We start from the raw sequence: 10,931 nt of genomic DNA on the forward strand, positions 1-10,931 counted from the left end.
AAGTGGCATGTTTAGTACTAAAGTAGGTAGAAGATCACCAGAATGAACATAGTCCCTTTCCTATGGATGGCTCAAAGTCTAAAAGCTTGGGAAACCAAGCATCCTAGTCCCATTTTACAGATGTTGGAACTGAGATACGGAGTGGTTGTGACTAGCTCAAGATCTCAGAGATGTCCAAGGCCCTTACTCTTTCACAGAACCCTTGATGCCTTCCATGCTGAGAAATTCAGGATGATCAGTTAATCATATTTGAGACACAGAAAGTCACAGAAAATTGCAAAAATGTTTCCCTTAATCAGACTCTTTAACTCCAACTCTATATATTTATCCTTTGTATTTGACGAAGATCAATAAATTGTATTTGAAGACACTATGGACAGGGTTCAACTATGAGTGCATAAAGGTTGAAAAAGCCAAAGTGGGATTCACAATCCCAGCCATATAGAACCGAAAAAGATTTATCAGCTCTAACAGAGATTCAGAAAAGGATCCCTGGAAACTTGGTAACACAGGGTCAAATGGAAACCACAGGTAGGGAAGGCTTCTTGTTGCCCCTCAGCAGAACGGACACTGAGGATGGCAGAAAAAATGAGCATGTAGTAGGTGGGAATGACAGTGAAGCTCAATGGATTACTGCCAGAAGGTCTAAGAAGTACAATTTGCTTATTGAAGACTCTGACATAAATCAATAAAAGCCAATCAGTTCAAAAGAAATAATCTATGGCCACTTTCCTACAGAATAACTACCCATCCATTATTGTGGTCTGTATCATTCTTGTAAGGAAATATGTCTAGCCAGATGAAGAAGCATTGGATATTTGATTGTTGTAAAGCAGCAGCTTAGGCTGTGGTGGCCAGTCCGGGCAGATGCTGGCCCACAGCAGAGGGCAGTAATGGTAGTTGAGCAGAAGAGTCTGTCCCTCCATCTTTTCTTTCCTCTTTCCTTTGCCCTTCCAGCTGGACCTCTCCCCTTTTTTTCCTCTCCATTTCCCAACTCCCTCTGTAAGCTCCCTTCTATACTGTAAGCTTACTGTGGGCAGGGAATGTGTCTCTTATATTGTTGTATAGTACTCTCCCAAGTGCTTAGTACAATGTTCTGCATACAGTAAATGCTCAATAGATACAACTGACTGACTGATTGACTCTTGTTCTGTCTCCACTTCCTGGAAGCCAACCCTATGCAGCCACCCAATCTTGGCCCCCTATCAATCTAGTCACCTTTCTCAAGCAACCAATACAGTTTCTTGGTTCCTGGGGGTGCTCCAGAAGTATCTGGTCACTAACATTTCCTAGTAGCCTACTGGAAAGAGAATGGGCCTGGGGAGTCAGATGAGCTAAATTGTACTCCCGACTCTTTCCATTTGCGTGTCGTGTGAACTTGGGCAAGTTACTTAAGTTCTCTGAGCCTCAGTTTCATTATCTGCAAAATGGGGATAAAATAGCTGTTCTCCCTCCTATTTAGACTGTGATCCCCATGTGAGACAGACACTGTGCCTGATCTGATTATGTTGTATCTACCTCAGTGCTTAATGCTTGACACATAGCAAGCCCTTAATACTTCAATTAGTACTATTCCATAGCATTATTCTTCTAGAGAGGTCTTCCTCTTAAATGGCCAGGCTATCTAGGTCTGAAAATTGCTTGTGTTAGTGAGTGGATTCTGCAAGCAAAGGTTTCTGCTATGTCAAAATGCCGCGCTGAAAAAGCACTCACAGGCCTAGTTCAATGGGAGCATCATAAAATCAGCCAATATTATTGTCAGGTTGCCAGTGGCCAACTTGGTACCCAGGATAACATTAGAGGGTTCTTGTGTTGGGGCTGCTGAGGGAATGATCACCATAACTTAGTTAAAAACTAGGTATTTTAATATACAACATACAATCAACAGGAAATCACAGACTCAGCTATAGAGCAACAAACTGTCCTCACCCAAACCAGGCATAGAGTTCTCCTACCACGAGATGATCAGTCTCGTTGGTTGCTCCGGCCCATAACGAGGCAGACCGGCATGGGCTCTCTGGCTTAAGTCCCTTGGGTTTGGGTTGTCCCTGCCTCCCCTTCAGATGACAGCGAGCAGCAACAGGGGTCTCATTTTCCATTCCTCTTATACTATTCTTATTGACTGTGATATCAGCTTCTTCCAGGTATGCCCGACTCTATTACTAACCAAATAGTTTGCCCCATTTTGGAATTTGGGATGACAGTGAATTTTCCTTTCTTTTCGGTTTTCCTTTCTTCTCTAATTGCTAAGCTGGAGATCTTCCACCTTGGCAGGATGTGATAAGCAGAAGGCTGGCGGTCATGTTTGTAAAAAGAGTTAGTTTAGGAAGTAGACTAGGAGTCGAGTTAATGTTAAAATGAATTAGTCTCAAGATGTGGGTCTAGGGGATCATGCTATGTTACCAAGAGTTAGTCTAAAGAAGTGGATCAGGGGCCACGCCCATGCCGGGAATCTCTTGCTTGGCCCATTTTCCTTCAACAACTATATAAAATACATCGGCAAGGCAGGGGGTCATGTCTCTGGCCCCCTTAAAAAGAAGTTTCTTGAAGTTAGGACTTGCCTGGGAAAGTTATTTGACTGTTAGAAAACTTTTGCTGGCCTGGAACAATGAAAATACACCTTGATCAATCACATGATTTATATAAATTAGAATGACATTTAAAACTGGATGAAAGAATTTGATATGGTCTATGGGTAAGATTATTTATGATCTATGGATAACACCATTTCCTTTCCCCCATCCCCAGGAACACAGCATTCAGAAGAGGGACACTGAGATGTCAAAAAAGGACCATTCCCTGTAATTTATAAGAGAAAATGAGACAAGGGAAAGGTCAGGCTGGAAAGGGTAAACAAGCTTTATTTTTTTGCTCTTGCATTCCTGGATTATTAGAAAATGGCAAACATGGAGCCTGCCATCTGATTAAGTAGTTTTCTCCTGATTACTTTTTTTTAGGGAATCGATCACATCCTTGTTCCTCAGACTGTAGATCAAGGGGTTCAACATGGGACTCACAAAGGAATAAAAGACAGCAGTGATTTTTGACTCCTCTAGAGACTGCTTCGAAGGCTGCCTTAGACACATGCAGAAAAGGGTCCCATAAAATATGATGAGAGCTGTCATGAGGGAGCCAAAGGTGGAGAAGTCTCGGCACTTTCCTTCAGCAGTGTGGAGAAGCAGTGTGGCTCAGTGGAAAGAGCCCGAGCTTTGGAGTCAGACGTCATGGGTTCAAATCCCAGCTCTGCCAATTGTCAGCTGTGTGACTTTGTGCAAGTAACTTAACTTCTCTAGGCCTCAGTTACCTCATCTGTAAAATGGGGATTAAGACTGTGAGCCCCTCATGGGACAACCTGATCACCTTGTAACTTCCCCAGCGCTTAGAACAGTGCTTTGCACATAGTAAGCACTTAATAAATGCCCCTATTATTATTATTATTATTCGGCAGAACGGATATGCAAGATTGCAGCAAGAATAAAAATGTATGGTATGAGAATTATTAGGAAGGAGCTAGATAGAGTGAAGCCGGCAACTATAAGCATTGCCATTTCTTTGATATAGGTATTGGAGCAGGACAACATGATAAAGGTTGTATCAACACAGTAGAAATGATTGATTGTCTTGGAGCTACAGAAAGATAGGCAGAACGTCAGTACTGTCTGGAAAAGGCCTTTCAGGAGGCCAAAGGTGTAGGGAACAGCGACCAGGCAAAGGCAGGCATTCTTGCACATCTTGCTGCCATATTGTAGAGGGTAAGAGATAGCCACAAAACGATCAATAGCCATTGCAGCAAAGATATAAATCTCTGTAATCACAAAGCCAATGAAAAAAATACACTGCATAAAGCATCCAGCAGAAGAAATTGTCTTCTCTGATAAGAAATGCACCAGCATCTGAAGGGAGAGATTGGAAGAATAGCACAGATCCACGAAGGAGAGGTGGCTGAGGAAAAAGTATATAGGAGTGTGTAGTAGGGAGTCAGTCTTTATTAGAAGGATCAGCCCCAGGTTCCCTACCAGAGTGATGAGGTAAATCACTAGGAAGACCATGAAGAGGATGACCTGCAGCTCTGGCTGTGATGTCAGTCCCAAGAGAACAAATTCCAAACCAGTAGTGTCATTTTTAGGAAGCATTTCCTCATCATCTGCATTGCTAGCTGAGATATAGAGAGATTACAACAGAAGATGAGAAGGATATTGTTCAGGTTTAAATCGTTTTCTCCCACTTGACTGCTAATATGTACATGTAGTATGGTCTGTCTCTCTCTGGTACACACATGCAGGCATGAATATTCACATCAACTCATACTATTTTTAATCCTTTCACTTGTACAGTGATTCAATAAGAAAATTCTATTTCTTCATTTCATTCTGAAGCCATGATTTGAAAGCCAATTCTCAAAACTTGATAGAATTCAAGATAAAATATGACGACTGGCTCAGATCCTTATTTACTAAATAACATTTAAATGCAGGTTGGAAGATAAATGAGCATCACAGGGATTTCATTTGATGTCCATAAGATCATAGGGATCAAATGTCATCTTGGAAAACCAGAATTTAGAGATAATTTGAGCCCAACCCATTTGAATATGCAGACTTTGCGCCTTACATACTAATAAATGGGTTTGATTATTAAATAATGCTTTCCTCTCTGCTAGGATTATCAGAACTGAGACATGGTTTCAAATTATTAAGAAAAAGCTGACTAGAGAGTTCTACCTTTTATTCAAGGTACACCTGGAGATGATTATTTTGCATATCTTTCTAAAACCAATGAACACTGCTATTTTAACTAATTTTCAGGATAAAAATATATTGAAATGCCTTCTATTATGCCGTCGATTCATTTCTGAACCATAGCAATACCAAGGACACATCTCTCCCAGAACGCTATTCTTTCCATCTTCAATCGTTCTGGTTGTGTATCCATAGAGTTTTCTTGGTAAAACTATGGAAGTGATTTACCATTGCTACCTTCTATGCAGTAAACTCAGATCTCCACCATTGACTGTCTCCCATGTCACTGCTGCCCAGCAAGGGTGAGTTTTTACTTATAGCAGATTGCCTTCCAATCGCTAGCCACTGCCTAAGGTAGGAATCAAATTGTTGGCCTCTGCTTGACTCTCCCTCTCATAGCCAAGTCTGATAAGAGTACCGGAAACTCTCCAAGTGAGACCCTGAGAGGGGTTGAAATATCTTAGGTGTACTTATTTTCCAACCAAATACACCAAAATGGCCATCCAAGGTCCTCTGAATCACAGTACTGACTGTGACTTAAAGAAATCCTCTAAACACGTTGAGCTGTTTCCAGATGGGCCAGTTGCTAACTCTTCCTCAACAAATGGATAGTCTTAAATGCTCCCAGATAATTCATAAAGTCCTCCATAGGACTGTTTCAAGGACTCTACAAATGGAAGCAATGAGATTAAAAACTGGATTTCTCTTCTGGCATCATGTTTCCAGTTGCTTAATGTTTCAGCAACCTAGATTTAATAGCAACATCCCTTGTATATTTGTACATCGTTTTGACTGGAAATAGCAGAATTGCCCTAGAGTGGCTTGGGTTTACCTCACAGCAGAAAGCTCTATTCCAGCCTCTTTCTTCCTGGCATTAAAAGGCCCAAAGAGCAAAGGATGATGATAACAAAGAAAACCTCACAACCAAGCCTTAGGAATCTCAACATTGACAATTTAGAAAGAATGGATTTAGTAGAAAATGGAGATTTAAGCAGCAAATATAGTAAATTACCTACCTCTGACAGTAGAGTGGTGTTACTAATAACACCACAGTGTCAGAAAGGAAGGTAATTTATATATATCTTTTCCTCTAGAATGTTTTCCCTACAGTATTTCTCAGACACACCCAGAAGAAGCAATTAAAATGCTACTCTTCTGAGAGCATCTTTGACGTGTAATGCCCCTGGGAAAAAATAATTAAGTCAGATTTCTGCCCCATACTCCCTTACTTGCATTAAGCCAGCACCAGATGGATGTTCATTACCCTTTCAAGGTCACAGACAGTTTTTTTTTCTTCTCATTGACGTTGATTAGACTTCTAATCCCACTTCTCACCAGATTACAATTATTCTGAGGGATCCATTTGCCCTTGAGCATGGAATATGAAGCGGGACTCTTGGAACTATAAGTCAAATATTTTTCTAGACTGTAAGCTTTTATGGTCAGGGAACATGCTGGCTAATCATGTTGTATTGTCTGCTGTGTGACCTTGGGCAAATCACTTCACTTCTCTGCCTCAGTTACCTCATCTGTAAAATGGGGATTGAAACTTAAGCCCCATGTGGAACAGAGACTGGGTCCAACCAGATTAGTGGTAGAAGCACCCAAGTGCTTAATACAGTGTTCTGCACATAATAAGCACTCAATAAATTGATTGATTGATTTTCTCTGCGGAATGCATTTACTCCTCCACACATTTATGATAATAATAATAGTTATTATTATTATCGTAACTGTGGTATTTGTTAAGTATTTACTATGTGCCAAACAATGTTCTAAGTGCTGGAGTAGATACAAGGTAACAAGATGAGACAAGTCCCTGTCCCTCATGGGGCTCACAGTCTTAATCTCATTTTCCAGTTGAGGCACAGAGAAGTGAAGTGACTTGCCCAAAGACACACAGCAGACATGTGGTGGAGCTGGGATTAGAACCCATGCCCCTGACTTCCAGGATCGTGTGCTTTCCACTAGGCCACGCTGCTTCTACCACAAATTGGGTTGGACACAGTCTCTGTCTCACATGGGACTCACAGTCTGAATCCCCATTTTATAAATGAGGTAATTGAGGCACATAGAAGTGAAGTGACTTGCCCAAGGTCACACAGCAGACAAGTGGCAGAGTGGGGATTAGAACCCATGACCTTCTAATTTCCAGGCCCGTGGTCCATCACTACACCATGCTACTTCTCAACAGTGCTAACTACTCATGGATGTAGTTTCCCTAGGTGGGAAGAATGAAGATGATTAAGCAAATCTGTATGGAACTTAAGCCAATGAAATCGAGTTTTTCTACATTTGGAAACTGGTACATCCAAGCTTTGGCTTATCGTCCCCTCGAACCAAGGGAAGACATGGTAGCACTCGATTATTGTCTGAGAATTAATAAACTAGAGAGTGGGCCCAGATTATTCACGGTGCTGGACAACCAGTATTCCTGAATCCCAGAGCCACCCATTGTTCTCAAGGCTCTGTAACAGCCCTAGTCCATCAGGAACCAATAGAGGTCAAATCCGGGATCCAGTTTGGGTTTCTCCATAGTGTTAGTCACAGGGAGGGGCAGTCTGGGAACTAGGTTAGATGAGCAAAGCTTATATCTATCCCAATTATTTCACTTATTTGCTGTAGAGCTGGGGAGGCTGGGGGCCATCCCAGGGGCCTTGGTTCTAAAGGAGGCTCCCTGTAGATGGCACAGTCTCAGAGCAAGTGCACAATGGTGCTGTTATGTCAAGGCAACGTTTGGATAGTGACCCTCCTATTCAACAAATTCCTCAAAAATTGATCACATTCAGGTCAGCCTATCTAGGTGATTATGCACTTTCCCAAATATAATTAAATTCAACTTCAGCACATCTAAGAAAGAAGGTGAGGGAATTGTACTTTTCAACCGCTTGGTACTGTGCTCTGCACATAGCAAGCGCTCAATAAATATGATTGACTGAATAAATGAGGGAATCGGGTACCATGGGACCTTCCTCTCACCTCCACCCATCGCTCACCACAGCTGCAGCTAGTCATCCCACCCGATATTGGTCAGAGAAACCAAACAAAAAAGGTCACCTGAAGCCTAGCATTTTTGTGCAGCTCATAGCTCAGCAAATCACTGACATATTGTGTACCCCCCAAAAGCACCCAGATGTTCACAGTGTCTCTAATGGGTTGCCCAATAAAATGTCCCTGTGTGGGAGGGTTGGCATTGCCCCACTACCTTTTATTTTACCAAATATCAGGTTCAAATAGCTACTTAGTATTGATTAGGCCTGTGTCTAAAATCAATTATTCTTTATATTGCTTATAACCAGAGCAAAGGATATGAAGATGCTTAATAAATTTAATTCCTAAGATTTGATGGAAGTGCCATATCACCTTAAAAGTAAAAGACTAATAAAAATCTAAAATAGAAGCTTACTAAAGATCAGATTTTAATTTACTTTTAGACAACTTGAAAATGCAAAATTTGTATTTCCCAGTAAATCCTTTTTTGGTTGTTGGGTTTATTTATTCCTAGAAATTTATTCTAAACCACTAAAGACTCTCTCTCTAACAATCAGTCACCAAGCCTCATCATCAATGGTATTTAATGAGCACTTATTATGTGCAGACCACTGTGCTCAGGGCTTTGGAAAGTACAACAAAGCTGGCAGATACGTTCTCTGCCCACAATGAGCTTACAGTCTAGAGGGGGAGGCGTCCATTAATATAAATATATAGTTTTCAGTGGTATTTTTTGAGTGCTAACTGTGTGCAGAGTACTCTATTAAGAGCCTGGGAGTGTACAATACAACAGAGTTGGTGCACATTTCCCTGCATAGTTACTCTGACTGAATGTCAGGAAATTATTTCCCCTTTAGACAGGTTGCCATTTTTAAGAGATGGATTAGAGTTCCAAAACCAGTCATTTCCCCTAACTGTTGCCTCTTCAAAGCAATCTTCCTGATGCTTTGAAATGGCCCAGGCAGACGTCAAGTGAGGGAGTGGTGGCTACTGCCAAGATTCTCACTGCATGACTTTCTAGAAACAACTAGCATCCTTGGGATGAGTTCCTTTGGAATAATTAAATGTAAACCCAGGAAGATGAAGGGACTTGCCATGGGTTGACCAAAAACTTTGTGACTGAGCTTGGCTAACCATTAACAGCCCGTTCATTTTTTCCACTGCAAAATGAAGAATTTTTTTTGAGTGGACATATCATGGTCTTGACTGTGCCTGCTGCATTGTCTTTTCAGCCACTCAACTACTCATAGGTGAATTTCACTGTCAGTGGCCTCTCCTTTGAATGAGAAGAGCAGCTATATACTCCATTCACTGAGACTCACTGTATCACCTCTGCATGCTATGAAACTCAGAATAGAAAGAACATTACCCACAGTAACTGCTCACTAAATACCACTCGTTGACTGATGATCCTAACGGTCTGGTGTCTTCTGTCTGTCGATGACTTTCCTCAGAGCTCTTTTTACGTCCTGGTTTCTCAGGCTGTAGAGCAGGAGGTTGAGCATGGGTGTAATTACTATGTAGACTAATGCAATGACCTTTCCACCAGTCTGAAAGGCACCAGACTGAGGCTGCATGTACACAAAGATGGCCATCCCATAGAAGAGAGCCACCATGGTCAGGTGAGAAACACATGTCCAAAAGGTCCTGTGCCTCCCCACGGTGGACTGTTTGTCTCCCAAGGATGGACATGAGGATACAGACATAGGAGACCACGATGATGAGAAAAGGAATGAAGACTATGATGATGCTGAAGACAAACACCACTAACTCCGGAAGGGAATGTCTGTACATGCCAGCCTCAAGACTGTCAGCACTTCACAGAAGAAATGGTTTAATGCAGTGGGCCCGCAGTAGGGCAAGCTCGAGGTGAGGACATTGATCACCAGGGAGCTCAGAAAGCTGCTGATCCACGAGGTCATTCCCAGCTGGACCTATATCGCTCTGTTCATGATAACAGTGTAATGCAATGGATGACATTTGGCCACATATCAATCGTAAGCCATAGCCCCAAGAAGAACACATTCGATCATCCCAAAGGAGAGAGAAAAATGTATTTGGGTGGCACATTCAGTGAATGAGATGGTCTTTCTCTCCCCCAGCAGGTTGGAAAGCATTTGAGGAACATTGGTGGAAGTGTAACAGATGTCCAGGAAGGAGAAATTGTGAAGGAAGAAGTAAATTGGGGTTTGAGGTCAGGGTTCCAGGCAGATCACAGTAATTATGACAACATTTCCAGCCAATGTTAGCGGGTAGAAGAACAAGAAAATGATGAAAAGCATAACCTGGACCCTTGGCTGGACAGAGAGTCCCAGAAAAATAAATTCAGTAATGTATGTTAAGTTTTCCTTCACCATTTTGCCGTGTAGTTTCTTTGGGGGAAAAATATTGAATTTCAATTAACTGTAATGGAAATGCAACAACTAACACATTAGTGTGTAGCAAAAAATGAAGATCAGAAAGGTTATGGTCTAACTCCCAAATAACAAAGATGGTTGTTTGGTAAAAAAAAAAAAAGGGGGGGGGGCTATTTTTGTTTTCTCCATTTTAGGGGAAGTGCTTTCCTGTCAAGAACAGAACATCAAACATGATTGAATACATAGAACATGCAGCATCAAGCATATTGTAAGGAAGAATACTATAACCAGCAGATATATCTGTGCAAATACATGGGTTCCTATTAGAAGAGGTGGTTCTTCTCTTCCCAAACTCATGTATGAAGAGGAAAAAAAAAATTTAATTTAGGGTTAACCTATTAACAAACACCTTTATATCTGTTTCCCCCCATGAGAGTATGAGGTCACTCAGGACAGTAAGCATGCTTAATTCAGTACATGGCATGTAATGGAAACTCAATAAATAGCATTATTATAACCACTTTTCCTATAACTAGAGAAGCGGTTGTTTCCTGATTCATCAATCATATTTATTGAGCGCTTACTGTGTGCAGAGCACTGTGACTAAGCGCTTATTCAGCATTCTGATTCAGCATTCTGTCAGCCCAGTTCAAAGCATAACAGCAGCTACTTTGGATACATCCTATGCCACAGGAACCAGGTTTGGGAATTGTAGAGAAGAGCTGAAGGCTGATGGAATTAATGGGAATGAAATCCACTGAGGGTTCTTGACAGCTCTAAATTCTTGTCTGTCCAGGATCCTCAACAGATTCACACCAGCAGTGGTCCAGAAGCTTCAGTCCAA

General features: G+C 41.6%; 1 protein-coding gene and 1 pseudogene across 1 annotated transcript; both read right to left on the minus strand.

Moving 5' to 3' along the window:
* Nucleotides 1-2,924: 2,924 nt before the first annotated feature.
* On the minus strand, nt 2,925-4,133 carry LOC119945283 (olfactory receptor 5M10-like). The gene is made up of 2 exons (XM_038766394.1): nt 3,449-4,133; nt 2,925-3,169 (listed from the first exon to the last, which is right to left on the minus strand). The coding sequence occupies exons 1-2, from the start codon at nt 4,131-4,133 to the stop codon at nt 2,925-2,927; spliced, it is 930 nt and encodes a 309-aa protein (XP_038622322.1).
* Nucleotides 4,134-5,353: 1,220 nt separating this feature from the next.
* Nucleotides 5,354-9,922, minus strand: LOC119945045 (annotated as a pseudogene).
* Between the last annotated feature and the right edge of the window lie 1,009 nt (nt 9,923-10,931).

The sequence above is a fragment of the Tachyglossus aculeatus genome, chromosome 24, assembly GCF_015852505.1.
Source record: "Tachyglossus aculeatus isolate mTacAcu1 chromosome 24, mTacAcu1.pri, whole genome shotgun sequence".
NCBI classification, from domain to species: domain Eukaryota; kingdom Metazoa; phylum Chordata; class Mammalia; order Monotremata; family Tachyglossidae; genus Tachyglossus; species Tachyglossus aculeatus.

Excerpts from the sequence above, each read along its gene's own strand:
- LOC119945283 (XM_038766394.1), bottom strand. The coding sequence starts at position 4,133 with ATGCTTCCTAAAAATGACACTACTGGTTTGGAATTTGTTCTCTTGGGA. Across the intron at positions 3,170-3,448 it reads TGCAATCTTGCATATCCGTT|CTGCTGAAGGAAAGTGCCGA; the intron begins CTGCCGAATAAT and ends TGCTTCTCCACA.